At 49.1% G+C, this 17,484-nt stretch overlaps 1 protein-coding gene across 13 annotated transcripts in view; it reads right to left on the reverse strand.

Annotated features, from left to right (window-relative positions):
* The window catches only part of PHF14 (PHD finger protein 14), a 1,314,486-nt gene that overhangs the window by 883,531 nt on the left and 413,471 nt on the right, over positions 1-17,484 (reverse strand). For 10 of the 13 annotated variants that reach the window (XM_078663786.1, XM_078663795.1, XM_078663788.1 and 7 more), the window contains exons 12-13: positions 15,060-15,163; positions 3,718-3,849 (exon numbers count right to left, since the gene is read on the reverse strand). In XM_078663786.1, the coding sequence (XP_078519912.1) occupies positions 3,718-3,849; positions 15,060-15,163 (236 nt within the window). The remainder of the gene's footprint in view (positions 1-3,717; positions 3,850-15,059; positions 15,164-17,484) is intronic. The other 3 variants (XM_078663794.1, XM_078663793.1, XM_078663798.1) reach the window with 1 other exon arrangement.

The following is a 17,484-nucleotide window of genomic DNA, read 5'->3' on the forward strand; positions in this document are numbered from 1 at the left end:
ACACAGACAAGGCTGGCTTGGCAGCTAAAGCTGTCTCCAGGTCAAACCTTAAACGTATGCGCGTATAACTTCTGTTCTGCCCCCCTCAATCTAGCTGAGGTGCACCCCTTGAAAATCCTAGATGGGTGGCAGGGCACTGGCTGTGCAGGAAGCCCCTGTCCCTTCCTTCAGAACACGACCCCCTGTGGTCCCAAACATACTTTCAATTTTAGCTCCTCGAATAGTAATTGTTTAAACTGCTGCTCTCCGCTTGCAGTTTGCGAAATCGCATCTTTTATTTTTGCAGGTTTTGTAGAATTTTGAAAACATGCACATTTATGAGAAAATATGTATTAAGTGCAAACTATGGTTTGCCAGCATTTCACCTTAATTTGTTCATACACTACGCACAAAATCTCACAAAGAATCCGAGGAAGAGATTGGTTGACGAAGAAAATGTTTCTCAGTAAGACCTTTATCTGTTCCCACCGGAGGCAAAAACACAAATTCCTTAATGCTAAATTCCACATTTCAGGCACTTGGAAAATGTTACCGGCATTTTTTAAATTTCACTCCAACGGGCCTCTATGGTTAGTCAGTGCAAGAAGCTACATTTCGATGCTCAAAGAAGCAAAGGGAATTGGTTTTGCAGAGCACAAGTTACTAATACTGCTGAAATGCATTTATATCCTTCCAACGTACATTGCGTGTACTCATGGACACTTTCTTATTCTCTGGACCCCATTAGCCCCCAAAAGACTAAAGGTTGGTCACGTGCTAACAGACAAAAATTACATCGGCCATCAGCCCAGGGAGGTCAGTATTTGAGTTGACGCACACCTAAATGCAATTAAAACAAGCATTAGATGAGTTATTTATTTTTACTTTTGCCCGTTCCATAAATTAAAATATCTACCGTCGTGTCATGTAAGGTACATTTTGCTAAATAAAACGCCCTTCGAATGTTCCAAAACGGTAGCGAATTAGGCTATGTATACAGTTGCTTCTGTTCTATCCTCTTTCTGCTTCACATAGAGTGTAATCACGCAACTAAAACAGTTAGTAGGATTAATGCCACAATAAGCGTCTGGATCCAAAATACTACATTTCCCGGCTTTCTCAAGTTTCGTTGTCCATGCAAGTATCCCAGGCTCACAGGGAGGGCGGGACGGCAGAATGAATGAGACAAGTGATTGGCCCACTGGTGTTTACGCCTCGCTTCAATTGGCGGCTGCTGCCTGACGCCCCCCTTGGTAGGCTGCACCGTAAGATCTGGCCGTGGGAGTGGAAGAGACCCGTGTGTGTCAGGCTGGGCACTTGTACCCATGGAGGACGCCGAGGGAGCTGTGCCAGGGGCACAGGTCGGAGGCTTTCATGGTGACGAGGAGATGATCGAGGTGTTGGAACTGAATGACGACGACCCGGGTACAGAGGGGGAGCAGTGGACTTAGGGGCTCCTTCTAGGGCGGGGGTCTTTATGTGTGTGTGTGTATGCGCGGCGGGGGGGGATTCTGTATGTCTGTGTGAGTTTGTGTATGCGCGGAGGTCTGTATGTATGTATGTGTGTGTGTGTGTGTGTGTGCGCGTGCGTGTGCATGTGTGTGAGTCTGCTTCCAAGGAGCCATGGGAGACGGGAAGCGCGCGCGACCTGATCCAAGGTTGCGCGTGCACCTCACTTGTCTGTCTCCCTTGACTCCTTGAAAGCCAGAATGATTACAATAGAGTCTCGGAACGACAGATTGCTTCGCAATCTGTTCGCAGTTCCGAGACCTAAAAAAGTAGTAGAAAACACATTTCAAATTAGTGAAGGGAAAAGCAACCATATCTTACAGTATCTCAAAACAGAACATTGTATTCAATGTTTTCACTCTTTATAAATGGCAAGGGTTATTGTTCTAAGGAAACTACTAGCCAAGGCCTAATTTACTTAGCACATGATTTAGCATTTGGTTCTCTGTAATAACCGAGGGAAGAGATTTATGGGCCTCCAGGACAGGTGTCGTGCTAACTATACCTTCTGCCTAAGATGGCTGTTAAGTAAGAACACCAGGTGGCCCTTCTCCCAGTGGCATACAAGGCTTTGTTTGCCAAAGCTTGTGCTTTCATGTAATGTACTGAATGACGAAAATAAAACAAATTCCTAGTACAAATATTATTTTTTAAATTTATTTAGCTTTTACAGGCCAGCTGGAAGGTAAGGGGAGTAACACTGAACAGGGGGGGCGGGGGAGGGTTGTGAAGGGAGTAGCACACAGGCGAGAGAGCTAGAAAACACAAGCAGTCCCATGGAGTGTTGAATTAAAAAGAGAAAAGTAGACCCATACATGTGAGCAGTAGAAGAATAAAAGTCAGCCAATCAAAAGGATTACAAAAAGGTAAAAAGGCTACGCTTCAAGGAAGGGACAAACACAGGAAGAGGAAGGCAAGCCATTGAATAAGAAGCAAGCACATGAGTGGCAATAAATCTAACAAATGGTAAGCAAACAATGGCCTGTAAACCCATGTACGTTCAGAATTGATCTTTCAAAAACAGACAGCTTACACTCTCCGGTAGGCTGGACCTTAAAGAATAGCTTTTTTTCTGTTTCAAATAATTCTTTTAGATGCTCTTGCCTGCTCTCCCTCCCCAATACTGCCGGGTAAACAAGCATCAGCAAAGCATACCTTTATCAATGTTTGTCAACAACAGTTTCCGCAAAATGAAAGGGCTGAAAATAAGAATTGTTTAATCCTGGAGAAGCACGTTGAAACGTAAAACAAAAGATGCATAAATGACTATCAGATAGCAAACTATTTATGACTAAACGAGTAGAACCTTAGGGTTCAACGTTAGGGTTCAACAGAGAAGAGTGAGCAACAAATGCACACAGGTGGTGCTACACAAAGTACCAAAATAATGCTGCAATTCAGTGGTAAGAGAGTAGAGCAGGGTGAGTGCGAAGATACTGGAGAGAGTCAGAATAGGTGGAAGAGCATACAAGTGATTGCCTGGAGTTTAGAGAGGAGGCTGGTGCTGAAAAGGATCCTGTAAGAGATAGAGCTAGAGTGAGATATAGCAGAAGCACCATGGGACTTTCTCCAGCATCAGTTTGGCCTCAGAGGCACTTTGATCAACACCCTCTTTCTGGGTAGCACAAAAGGTTACAATCCTTCAAATAAAATGCGTTAAAACTTCAGTGCTTCACTTCCTATGAGAAATGCCGACTTTAACAATAGTTGGAGCATACTTTTCCACAATAACCAGGAGAAGTAACAGTATCTCTATTTCGCACAAATGCGAAAACAGTAGCTACCTAAAGAAGACTGCAGCAATCATGTACCCCGCTAGTGTGAAAGTATGTCTGCCACCCTATGTAAAGTGATACTTTGATGATTTTTCGAGACACCAGGACAATGGCAAGAGGGTTGCCTCTGAATCACCATGACACACACGTCATCACATAAGGTAAATGACTTCACCAGGGCACTCATGGCTTAAACGAATAATAGGACCGCTGAACGACTGCAGGAAAATGCACTTCATAACGTGACTTGATTTTCTGAGCATGTCATATCTGTGGGCACCCAGATTTACCTAAATTGCAAGTTGGATAGAGAAGATATCTAATTTGTATCCCGTACGTTACGCACATCTCAATCACAATCCTAAATAAGTGGGAAAATATGGGCACATTTAGATATTTCATGGAGGATATATGCCAACGTTATCAGAAATGGAGACAAAACTTGGATTCTTACCAGTAGCTGTTTTTTGTTTTTTTGGGCATTCTTGTGAGAGGAGGGTCCAGACAGCCAAGATGGTAATAGAGTTTACAAGTATCACACAGCAAAAGTAAGTGCTGATCATGGTTCTTTTTGCAGATTCCACAGCTGCACAGATATAAAAACCAAACAGAGTACATGGGTAAAGAGCAATTATTAAGCGAAGAGACAGTGTAAATTGCACATTGTAAGCAATGCTGCTGAAATCCATAATGCCTCTTTCAGCCCTTTTCCCCATTTACTCCAGAATTCGGTAAAATTGGACTACGTTTTCTAGCTCTTTCAGAGTGTGGTTGCTCGGCATTCATTTAAAAGTTACCTCTATCACCATTTCTGATATGCTTACCATTCTGATAAGCATCTGTTTGTGAATACGATGCTTTGTAAATAACCATCATTCCGAATTTGTCATTCCATAGCACATGTGGCATCCTGCCAATGCTAATGGGTGATATCTTGGGCAAAAGTGCGTGTCCCGGAGAAACAGTAAAATGGAGAATAAATCCTTATCTCCAGCTGGGACCCGCTGGTTCCATTCCACTAGGAATATCTAACGTGGTGGGTTGGTGCTTTTGTGCCGGAACCTAAACAATGCACAAATCTTTGGGGAATACTGGAGCTGTTAGAGTACAGCATTCTAGCTGTCTCAGAAAAAAAAACACGAAATCGTATGGAGGAAGGATTCCTATATTTTCTCTGTATCCTATGCGCTATTTGGTGTTCAGCGTGCCGTAATCAAAAGGAAGCTTTATACTTACTGCTTCCCTAGACAGGCATATGTTTTAGCTCTATGAAGAAACCAATACTTACAACTATGCAAGGGTAAAATGCAATTTTCTATATCACGAGAGTGCCCTCTTCTATTCATGCCAGTTTGAAATTACAACTAATACGACATACAGAACAAGCCATGCCAGTGTCAATGATCTACCAGGTTATATACGGACTGCCACACAATGCAGAAGTTTCTTTCATTCTCTACCAACAGCCACAACGAAAAAATCTCAAGCAGTTTACCTCGCTGAATAACTGGTCCTCACTGTTGAACCACTCCAGTATGAGATAAAAACAATTGCAAAAAGAAGAAACACTGTTCTGGGGTTAATGTGTGCCTGTGCAGGGGGGCGTGGCATAGTAATTCAAAATGTACTGCTCCTTTGTGTGAATACTCAGACGAATTTGCATACTGTGCCCTTTTGTGAAGAGACGTATAAACAAAGAAATGGAATGGTCCTTACAGCAATCCTCAGTATGATACGATGACTCAAACATGGTGTTGCAGTCTAATTGAGAATCTTTGAAGGAAAAGGACACTCTCACCCACCATCTCAAGCCCACTCTCACTGTTAAACCTTCCGGTTTATAGACCATATGCCAGGAACAGATCTGGGAATGCCCATGATTTCTTGCAGGGATATGGAGACACTTAGTAAATCAGGCTGCACTACTCTTTTAGAGCATGGTCAAGAACAATGTAGTTGGCTTCTTAAATGACAAATATCGGCAAATGGGAGGATGGACTAGACTCTAGAGAAGCATTTCCACTCACCATATTGTTGCATTACTTCAAACTGGTTGGCTTTATTCTCATTCATGTACTTGCTTCTTATTCAACGGCTTTCCTTCCTCTAGTTGGGTTTGTCCCTTTAAAGGAGCATAGCTTCTTTACCATATTTTTTCACTGCATCCTTTTACTGAACATATTCTAGAACTACTACTTTTCTTATTTGCATTTCAGCACTCAATGCAATCGCATGTGTTTTCTTGCTCTCAGCCAAACATGCTGCTTAATTCTGATCCTACAACTTCTGCATCTTTCCCTACTACTAGCTAATGTTTATTTCTTATATGAAAAAACACACCCAAGCTTCTTATTGCTTTCTTGTCCCCCACTGTTCCATTGTGCAACTGCACCACTCTCCCTTCCCCAAAGTACCATTCCCTGCCACCACTGCACCAACCCTCTTCCATTGCTCTCCCAGGCCCATCTCGGTCAGGTTCATTTTTAGGTCTGGCACTTGCCAAGACTTTTCGATTTAACTAAAATAATATGCATAATATACTTACTTAAAGTGGCTTGCAGCCACTTGTCTTCACCCATTGGTCTGTTGTGTCATTCCCATTTTAATTGTTCCCACTATAGCATGGGGCAGTCGGTCAGCTTACTTAAGCCTTTGGTTAACATCACTCTGAGTGACTGCCTTTTGCTCTTTCAAAAGGTAAACATGGGCATACATGGAGTTCTCTTTACTGCCAGTGTTGCCTGATGGGATAGTAGGACACAGTTGAAGTGAGCACATGTCATCTGCCAGCTTTATCAGTTCCTGTCTCCTTCCAATGCTGTTGTAATTTATTTCTGACCTGCCCTGCTGCTATTTCCCAGCATACCATATTGTATTTCTGGACTCCGTTTCACCAATTGTTTCTTGATAAATTTTGCCCAGGAAGATGGCCAAACTTTACAGTGTTTAATTTGCAGCACACCTGTAACAGTTTTATTTAAACATAGTTGGGGGGGCGTGGCCAAGATGTCGGAGTGAGCAGACACTTCTCCCCGGAGCTCCTCCGATCCGACTGGGCCCAAGCCTGCATAATAGTGTTCTCCCCCCCACCTCAGCACCGTGGGGAAGGCGGAAGAGGGCGCAATGAACCGGGACTGACCCATCGCCCATCGGGGCCCCGGTACACCTGCGGCAGGGAGAGACAACAGAAGACGCGGCAGCCCGAGCCGGGAGCAGCGAACGGCGCACCCTCCCGAGGTAGCGGCGGCCGGGTCTCATCGGAACCCACGCCTTGCATCCAGCGGGCGACTGTAGAGCGGCGTCCAGCCCTGCGGCGCCGAGCAACCCAGTGGTTTGGTCGGGGCGGAGGTCCGGGGCCCGCCGGCGGCGGGGACGGCCGCCCGGACTGCTAATCGAGGCCGCTGCTGCGGCCTGTGCAGGTGAGGCCCTTGACGGCGGACGCCGGAGCGCCCTGTGGAGCCCGCCTGGACCCTCCACCCCCCTTAGCCGCTTCACCCGCCTATATTTGCCGAGACTCCGGGTCCCGCTCGGGGGCAGCGACAGCGGGGGACCCGGCCTGCCTGGAACGGCCCGGTGAGGCAGCCGGCGCCGAGACCCGGAGCCGCCATTTTGAGTGGACGCGCCCGGGACTGAGGGATCTCGGCGCGCTGCGACCCGACCTGGACAAGCCTCTACTCCCCACGGCTTTGAGGCCGAAACGCAGGGCCCACCCCTGGATACGGGGGGGGGGGGGCAGCTCTACGCCACGCACCTACAGACCCCCACCAGCTTAGATTTGGGACACTGGACGTGGGCCTCGCCGGTGGGTCGGGCTACATCGAGGGGAGGCCTTGGCAAAGGTGCCCTAGAGGTGAGGAGACTGGCTTCTTCGGCGAGAGACAAGCAAGGTACGGGCAAGTGAGCCCCAGCGCGCCCAGAGCATACTGTGTTAGCGACGGCGACCCGGCCTCCCTACCCTTGCGCCCACGCTCGCAGCCCTCTGCCCGCCACTTTTGCCGCGGACGGAACATTAACCATACGGCCACTGTTGGGTCCGCGCTGCCTACCCGCGCCGACCAGATTGGGGACCGAGCTGAGACTTGGAGATCAGAGGCCTACGCGGCCTAGTCACGGGGTCCCGCAGCCGCCGCACGCACCTGGCACAGGAGCACCGCGGCGGCGGTCAGCCCTGCGCAGCAGGAGCTTCCCTCGGAATGGCCGGCCAGAAGGGGGGGAAGAAGGGCGTGCGGACCCTGCCGGAGATGTTAAACAGAACCCAGGCAAAAGCGGACAAGGGACACCCCTCGCCGAGCCAGTCGATGGCCCACCAGGACACCGGCACGTGTGAAATACCCATAACCCGCTCCTTTCTGGAATCCCTTTTCAACTCCCTATGGGAAGATTTCCAGACCCTGAAACAGGAGGTGGCGGGCGAAGTTAGAGAAGTGCGGAGAGAGGTGGACAGCCTCGGAGAGAGAGTAGCCGCCATGGAGGGAACAGACCCCACCAGAGATGAGGAGATAGTGCAGCTGCAACAGGAGGTGATACGCTTGAAAGACCAGCAGCTGGATCTCCAAGCCCACGCCGAGGACCTTGAAAACAGGTCCCGCCGGAACAACATTCGGGTCCGAGGCGTTCCATCCAAAGAAGAGGGCACGGATGTGGCGGGCTACCTGCAGGACTTGTTCCGCTACATCCTGGGCGAACCCGCTGACTTCCAAATTCGGATTGATAGGGCTCACCGGGTGGGACTTGCGAGACGGGCCTCAGCCCCGCCGCCGGACATTCTGGCCTTTCTTCCAGATTACCCGCTCAAGGAACGTATCCTCAGCGAGGCCAGGAAGCAGCAGCCCTTACAATTCCGTGGACACCCAGTGGCCCTCTATCAGGACCTGTCCGCCATAACGCTCCAAAAACGCAAGTCCTTTAAAATTGCTACGGATTTCCTGCGGGGCCATGAGACACCGTATGCCTGGGGCCACCCCTTCTGTATCATTTTCAGGTGGAACGGGACCTTGCATCAGCTCCGCTCCCTCCAGGACACCTGCGGGGTGTTGGGGATCACGGCCACGGAAGAAGACACGTCCACTCCGCGGCGACTCACCAGAGATGGCGGGCAACAGGTCTCGCGACGTCTGTCGTCGGGATACATTGCGCGACCAGACTCACAAACCATCAGAGCAGACATGGTCAACGAGGTGCGGGAGGTTGCCCGGGACACCGCACCGACAGCCTGAGACATTCTCAGGGGGAGAACACTTCAGCATCCATCATTTAGCAGGTACTGGGCTCTGGGGAGGGGGGGGGGGCAAAAGGGAGAGGCCTGGTGGCTGGACGTCCACTCAGGTAACCTTCCATTGACTTGTTCCTTAGTGGGACTGGACTTGGACAATGATATGTTTGGGGGCGGGAACTGGAATGTTTCTTCAAGGTTCCTTGTTGGGGTTAGGGGGGGATCCGGGTGGGGCTGGGGGAGGTGTTGGGGGGAGTTGGGGGAGAGGGGGGGAGGAGGGGGAGGGTGGGGAGAGCGGGTGGGGGGTCCTCCTTGTCCACGAGTACTGAGCGGGGTTGTTCTACCTTCTCGCCTACAAGACAAGTGCACTACGCAGGCGCTTCACCTGAAGACTTAACATGGCACGCCCATTGACCATTCTATCCCTCAACGTGAGAGGCCTGAATAACCCGGTAGAACGCAAAGTGATCCTCTCTCTCCTTGAGCACTCAGGGGCGGACATCTGCCTCTTACAGGAAACACACCTACTTCCCAAAGACCACCATAGACTTAAATCCCGTTCCTTCCCATGGCAATTTTTCTCCTCTGCACCCAAGAAAGTGGCTGGGGTGGCGATTCTGGTGGCCAAATCCTTTGGGGGACGGGTCCTACAGAAGGAAGCAGAGATCAAAGGCAGGCTACTGGCGCACCGTTTCCTCATTGCAGGGCAGTCCCTACTGATAGGATCCATCTACGCACCTAACGATGGACAAGAGGCGTTCTTCCACAGGGCCCTGGAGACGGTCACAGCTAACACACATTCACACTTATTACTGGGAGGTGACCTTAACCAAGTATTTCACAATACAGGGGACCGATCGGGCCAACGCTCTGGCCAGGTGGGGGCGCTCTCGGCGGCGGGTCACACTCGCCTTGCAGACCTAGGCCTCATCGACTTGTGGCGTCATGCACACCCACGGACCTCAGCGTTGACTTACTACTCAGCAGCTCACATAAGATACGCACGGCTCGACTACTTTTTGTGCTCCTCTCAATTAGCGTCTCGCGCACGCAACGTCGAGATACAACCCGCTTCCCTGTCGGACCATTCTCCGGTGGTGGCGTCCTTCCTGCTGCCAACCACGCCTGGACCCTAGCGGCATTGGCGCCTGCGCCATAACCTACTGCAGAGTCCAGCTGTGCTTGAGCGCATCTAGACGGGCCTCGGTCAGTTCCTAGTCCATAATGCTAACGGGGACACCACTAAGGCCACCCAATGGGCGGCTCTCAAGGCAGTCCTGCGGGGCGAATTCATTTCACTGGCTACGGCCAACAACAAGGAACGCGCACGGAAGAGGGCCGAGATCACCCAATGTGTGGCTGAGCTGGAACGAATGCATCAGCGCATGGGGGCGTCACGAGCGTGGCGTCAACTATGCACAGAACGAAAGATGCTTGCGGCCTTGGACCAGGATGTGGCTGAATACGCTGCCCTGCGGCTGCGCCATGCATATTACACAGGGGGGGATCGCTGTGGGAGACTGCTGGCGAGCAGGCTACGGAAGCACCAACAGAGGCGGCACGTTCGGACCCTCCAGCACGGCCGCGGTGACCCAATCACAGAAGATGCGGCTGTTGCCGCTGCCTTTGGGGACTTTTACGCTGACCTCTATGCAGCAGATCGGCTGGACCTGCAGGCGGGAAGCGACTACCTGCGGGGCGCGACCCTTGCCTCCTTGAATGAGGCGCAGGCGAAGTTCCTCGACCGCCCAATAGGATTGGAAGAGGTGATATCGGCGATATCCTGTCTCAAACTGGGTAAATCCCCGTGGCCAGACGGCTATTCTGCAGCCTTCTACAAGGCGTTCTGCCCGCAATTAGCCCCATTGCTACGTGACCTCTTTAACACCTTTGATCAGCCCGGAGCTATACCACCAGACCTCCTGGAGGCCGCGATCTCAGTGATCCCCAAAGCCGGCCGGGATCCCACCCGGTGTGGCTCATACAGACCAATATCCCTGTTGAATATTGACCTCAAGCTCTACACGGGAATCATCGCAAGTAGACTCGCCCCATATATGTCGCAACTGGTGGAACCCGACCAAGCCGGGTTTATTCCACAGCGGCAAACCAGCGATAATACTAGACGTGTCCTTCACTTGATAGAGGCTGGGTCCCGAACGAGGCCGGGTTGCATGCTACTTACCATCGACGCTGAGAAAGCATTCGACCGAGTACACTGGCCGTATCTGGACTTGGCACTGCAGAAGTTCGGCATGGGTGAGACTCTTCGCAACCGTATCCTTAATTGTTATCGGCAGCCGACCGCAACGGTCAGAGTCAATGGCCATACCTCCCCACGGTTCCCAATTGGACGTGGTACCAGACAGGGCTGCCCGCTATCCCCCTACTGTTCGCGTTATATATGGAACCACTAGCGCAACGTATAAGACAGCACAACCTAATTGAGGGCATCCCATTTGGCGGTGACACACATAAGGTCAGCCTATACGCTGACGACATTTTACTCTCTCTGATGAAACCGATGCAGTCTCTTCGGTCGCTCTTTGTGGAGCTCCATACATTTGCGCTGGCCTCGGGCTTCAAAGTCAATGTAGGGAAATCGGAGGCCCTTAACATATCCTTACCGCCAGATGTACTGGCGGAAGCCAAGGCTAAATTTGACTTACAATGGTCGGACTCTCCCGTCTCGTACCTGGGGGTCCTGTTGGCGCCGACTGTGCGAGATACGGCAAACGCCAACTACGCTCAGCTCAGCTCGCGTCTTAACGAGGAACTTAGGAGATGGAAACACCTCACACTCTCCTGGCTGGGCCGCATAGCGGCCACTAAAATGACCCTGCTGCCGCAGATCCTCTGTCTTCCAGACCCTTCCCCTCCGCCCACCAGTAGGTTGGCTCCAAAAGACACAGTCAGACTTAGCTCGCTATATTTGGAATGGCCGCCGCCCACGCTTTAAGCATCTGATCGCTATGCTTCCCCCTGCACATGGCGGAGTAGGAATACCTGACCTCACCTTATATTTTCAGGCTGCCCAGTTACGCACGCTTGTGGAATGGCACCAACTGGAATCCAGCAAACACTGGCTCTTCCAGGACCAGGCGGTGGCAGGCCGACCGCTCCAGGGCGTCCCGTTCTTACCACGCCGCCACAGGCCACCCAATCTCTATGCGTCGCAGATCACAAGCACAGTCCTGACCACATGGGACAATGCAGCGGTGCGGCGGGGTCTCACCTCATTCCCCTCCCCAATGACACCGATCTTTGGCAATCCAGGCTTTTCCCCTGGTCTCGACCCTCAGGCGTTTGAGATTTGGAGGAAGACGCCTTGCAGAGCGGTGGGGCACATGTTTGATCTCAGCGGTATCCTTCCCTTCCAGAGGGTGAAGGAGGACTACGGCATACCGGAGACGGATCGCCTGCCCTACCTGCAGGTCTGTCACTGGGTCCTACACCCGACCATTACACCTGGAGCGCAGCGACTCCTCACGCCATACGAAAAATGGCTGCTGACACGCACTTCTGACAAAAAGCTGCTTTCTGACCTGTACCAACATCTACTTCTCACCAACATCCATTCATACAATGCGGGGAGAGCCCGCTGGGAGAGAGATCTGGGGAGAGAGCTCACACGTAAGGAGTGGGAGGGCATATACCACAGAGCCAGACACTCAGCCTACCACATGGGCCTAAACGAAACATTGACCAAAGTAGCCACCTATTGGTATCACACGCCCGAACGCCTACACCGCTGGGACCCCCGAGCTAGTGACCGCTGCTGGAGAGAATGCGGGGGCCTCGGCACACTAGAACACCTATTATGGAGCTGTGACCGCTAACAACCATACTGGCACTCAATTTTAGATTTAATTGACATGCACCTAGACACACAACTTCCCCGATTCCCCGCCTATGTGCTGCTTGGCCTCCCTAACCCCTTGATGTACCCCCTGAAGTCCATGAGGGGGAGACTTATAGCGATCGCATTGGGGGCAGCAATACAGAACATTGTGGCGCATTGGAGGGACACACAACCCCCTCTGTAGCTTGGATGGCTGCATAGGCTATGGATGGTACTAGGTATGGAGAAATTATCACTGGCAAAAGCAGGGAAAGGTGCCGAGTTCGCGGAACTCTGTCGACCGTTCTTGACCCTACTCACAGAGGAATTCAGGGAACTGAGTTGCCCCCGCTACCTGCGATTGATGCGACTGGCAGATACCCCACTAGCAGACCCTAAAAAACAGTCATATAAGACGAAAGCCCGGAGGTGAGAAAATCTCCGTGAAACCCTTGAAGTGATGTTGGCCTTCTGCTGTTTGCTTGCCCGATGGACAAGGAGGGGGGTGGGGCGGGTGTTGTTGGGAGGAGGGTTTGTTGGGGTTGTTCTTCCTTTGTTCAATGACATAACGCAACCAACGATGGCTCCTGATCCTTTACTGCGCGGCCGGCCCAGCTGGGTTGTAGGCGGCTTGCTGTGTATAAACGCAACTGTGAGGAGCTTGTTAAAGAACTGCCTACATGCTTGTATTTTCATTGATGGGCCCGTGCCACTTCGAATGCGAGCCGCTGTATCACCTGTGATGTCTTTTTTCTCAATAAAAAGATTTAATACTAAACATAGTTGGGGTGCAATTTGGATTTTGGGTTTGAGTATATAATATTTTACACTTCCTTCCTTCTTTGCCTTCCCTTTTTCTTTATTTCTTTACTTCTTTGCCTTTTTCTTTCCTTTCCTTACTTTGACTTCTTTTCTTCATTCATTCTTCATTTCCATCTTTTTTTGTGTTCTTTCCTTATCTTGTTATTTTTTTCCTTCTTTTACGTTTGCATTCTGACTGTCTACTTTTCTTTTTTCTTTCATTCTTTTTCTTCTTCGTCTTTTGCCTTTTCCTTCTTTGTCTTTTGCCTTTTCCTTCTTTGTCTTTTTTGCCTTCATTCCTTTCTTTTGCATCTTTTTTAATTCACATCACTTTTTTCAGTTTTTTTTCCAACTTTTTTTCCTTTTCCTATCTTTTTGCCTTCTTTCTTTTGTTCTTGATATTTGCCTTCTTTTCGCTTTTCTTTGTTTGCTTTCTCTTTCCTTTATTTTGTCCTTCTTTCTTTGCATTTTTTTCTTTTCCTGCCTTCTTTCTTTCTTGTTTGCCTTTATTTCTGTCTTGGAGTCTTGCCTTCTTTACATTTCTTTCCTTCTTCCTTATTTTTGCCTTCTTTCTTTCCTCCCTTCTTTCCTTCTTTCTCTTTTTGCCTTCATTCCTTTCTTTCCTTTAGCATCTTTATTACATCCCTTCACTTTTTTCGTTCAGTTTTTCTTTTTTCCAACTTTTTTCCCTTTTCCTTTGCCTTCTTTTGTTTTTTTAATTTGTGCCTGGTTTTCGTTTTTCTTTCATGGTCTTTCTTTCATTCTTTACTTTATTTTTCCCTCTTTCTTTCCTTCTTTGCATTGTTTTATTTTCCTGCCTTCTTTCTTTCTTGTTTGCCTTTATTTATTTCGGTCTTTCCGCCTTGCCTTCTTTACATTTCTTTCCTTCTTCCTCCTTTTGCCTTCCTTCCTTCCCATTTTTGCATCCCTCCCTCCTTTCTTTTTGCCTTCCTTCCTTTCTTGTCCTCCTTCCTTTTTTGCCCATCAATTTTACCCGTCTTTCTTCCTTTTTAGTCTGTCTTCTTCCACACTTACTTTCTTCCCAGCTTTCTCAAAGGTGAGGCCAGCCGTAAATGCCAGACCAATGGCTTTTTTAGGTCCATGCTGCCAAGTTCTTCTGATTTTAGGAAAAGTATGTATAACATAGTTACTTATAGGGGATTTCAACCAGACTTAATCCATTAGTCTATGATTGTGGCACTCATATTTTTCTTCTATCCACTGCAGCACGTATCAAAGGGCGAGGTTAGCCCTCTTCAGCCACTGACTGACTTTGCTATGAGTTACGGCATGCTGCCTTTTCACAAGGAGTACATCCTCACACAAGGCAGTTCCCTTCAGTGTCAGATGTACCATGGTATTGTGTACTTTTTTGAGACCATAAAAACACTTTTGCCTTTAGCAATTGTTGTTGTTTTATTTTTTATCTGAGGACCCAGCAGCTTCCTGAACAATAAAGTTTAGCAAAAATCATGACATAACAAAACAATAATTGCCAAAAGACTGGCGGCCATCTCCAGACTTATTGGCTTTCCCAATGCTTGTTATTTTGGTTAGATTATTATTATTATTTTTTAACTATTTTATTCATTTTTAGATGTCCTGGAAGCTGTAATCTGCAGCCTGGCCGCTCCTTTTTCAAAAAGCCCTTTTGCACACACAATCAAAATTTTTTAATTTACTCTGCTAAGATTGTTGTCCCCTGCTTTGGATCAGTAAATAAAATTTTAAAAAACTGCTGCGTCATGACATATAACTTATCATACCTTATTTTTTTTTTTGATGCTCATAGCATCGGCAAAAAGATCAGCAAAGCGAATAGGTGCACATTAGCAACCAAAAGGTGAGACCTACTGGCTTTGCCAATGCTTTTTTCTAGTCTCCTTCCCGTTTCTCAAATAAATAAATAAATAATGGAGTATTTCTTATTCGGATTACTTACCTGTGCAGTACTGCTGGAAGTGTTGACATTTTGTGTGTTGCACCTTCTTTCTTGCTTGGTCTTCTTTCTTTAGGGGAGCGCAGAATAGCTGGTCCAGTCAACTTCTACCAATTTAAAAATATGAATAGTAAAGAACTACTTTGGTACAGAAAGAAGCATTATTCTTTTCCGTTGATAAACAGTGAACTGTTTGCTAGCCAAACATGCTGGGGAGGGGAAATTGCTTAAAAAAAGGTAGCATACATTAAAACGCACACATTAACTCAAACACATATATGATTTCCTATTCGAAATGCACAACATGACGAACAAAGCTTCCAGTTTAACATGTTTCCCCGGCTTTAAATGTGACAGACAAGGACAAGAAGGATGGGAGGTTAAAAAAAAAGAAAAAAGTAAAACGGGGAAAAACATCTAGCGCGCTTGACAAAAGAATATTGAGGCAGTTTATTTTCCTCAAGATCCCCGCTCCATCGGTGCTCCATAGGTTAATTAGAAAAATTATCTTATTGGGCCAAACTCTCCACAAAGCAGAAGAGATTCTCTTCGGGTTTCTACTAATCTGCTGTGTGCTAGCTTCTCAGACAGCAACCATCTATCAAAGTCATTTCTCGATGGCCCTCTGGGCCTGCATCTGTTCAGCCAACTGGAAAAAAAAGTGTCATGCAAGCTGTGCAAATGAATTCTACTTCTGCCCGATTTTTCCCCTAATGCTTGTACTAAGAAATACATTTGTTAACTTTGTTCTTTGGCAGCTTTTTAAGAGTATAAAGGGTTTCCTGCTCTCGGAGCCTGCGTGGATATCTAAAGAACTGGCCTTGTAATATTACTTCAGAGACAAGCATCTGCCGAGACAAGATTTGCACCTGGAGCTAGAAACGGTGGCGTCCAAGTTAGCAAAGGTCATGGAATGCAATATTAATTAATTAAACCACCACAACACCCTAACTAATGGCTGCATTTTTATATATGCTATGCGAATTATTTCAACGTCTTTCAGATCGCTAGCGTGTGAATCAGCACTGCAGACTGGTGTTGGCTCGTTAGGCATCATCCATCACTCAATTAATCAATCAATACATTTGTACAGCGCACTACTTACCCGTGAGGGTCTCAAGGCGCTGGGGGGAGGGGAATGTTGCTACTGCTCGAAAAGCCAGGTTTTGAGGAGTCTTCTGAAGGTCAGCAGTTCTTGGGTCTGCCGTAGGTGGGTGGGGAGGGTGTTCCAGGTCTTTGCAGTGAGGTAGGAGAACGATCCGGAGGTTGCTCTTCGGATGTGGGGGACTGTGGCGAGGGCAAGGTTGGCGTAGCGTAGCTGGCGGGTGGGGGTGTAGAAGCTGAGTCGTCCGTTGAGGTACGCTGGTCTGGTGTTGTGGAGTGCCTTGTGTGCTTGTGTGTGGAGCTTAAAGGTTATCCTCTTGCTGACGGGGAGCCAGTGCAGGTCTCTTACATGGGGTGTGATGTGGCTGCAGCGAGGGATGTCGAGGATCAGGCATGCAGAGGCGTTCTGGATGCGTTTAAGCCTTTTCAGGAGTTTGGCCGAGGCTCCTGCGTACAGTGCGTTTCCGGATTCCAGCCTGCTGCTGACGAGGGCCTGGGTGACGTTCTTCTTGTTTCGGTGGGGATCCACTTGTAGATCTTGCGGAGCATGCGGAGGGTGTTGAAGCAGGAGGAAGAGATGGCGTTGACCTGCTTAGTCATGGAGAGGGTGGAGTCGAGGATGATCCCAAGGTTGCGTGCGTGGTCAGTGAGTGTTGGAGCTGTTCCCAGTGGGGTCGGCCACCAGGAGTCGCCCCAGGCCAAAGGGGTTGATCCGAGGATGAAGACCTCCGTCTTGTCAGAGTTCAGCTTCAGTCGGCTGTTCCTCATCCATTCGGCGACGGCCTTCATTCATTCGTGGAGGGTGGTTTTGGCGGTGTGGGGGTCCTTGGTGAGGGAGAGGATCAGTTGGGTGTCATCAGTGTAGGAGAGGATGTTGAGGTCGTGTAGTCGGTCGACTTGGGCGAGCGGTGCCATGTAGATTTTGTACATCGTTGGGCTGACGGATGAGCCCTAGGGTACGCCGCAGATGATCTCGTTGACTTCGGAGCAGAAGGGGGGGGGAGGCGGACGCTCTGTGGGGGTTGATCCGAGGATGAGGACCTCCGTCTTGTCCGAGTTCAGCTTCAGTCGGCTGTTCCTCATCCATTCGGCGACTGCCTTCATTCATTCGTGGACGGTGGTTTTGGCGGTGTGGGGGTTCTTGGTGAGGGAGAGGATCAGTTGGGTGTCATCAGTGTAGGAGAGGATGTTGAGGTCGTGTAGTCGGTCGACTTGGGCGAGCGGTGCCATGTAGATTTTGTACATCGTTGGGCTGATGGATGAGCCCTGGGGTACGCCGCAGATGATCTTGTTGGCTTCGGAGCGGAAGGGGGGGAGGCGGACG

The sequence above is a fragment of the Lissotriton helveticus genome, chromosome 10, assembly GCF_964261635.1.
Source record: "Lissotriton helveticus chromosome 10, aLisHel1.1, whole genome shotgun sequence".
Classification (NCBI taxonomy): Eukaryota; Metazoa; Chordata; class Amphibia; order Caudata; family Salamandridae; genus Lissotriton; species Lissotriton helveticus.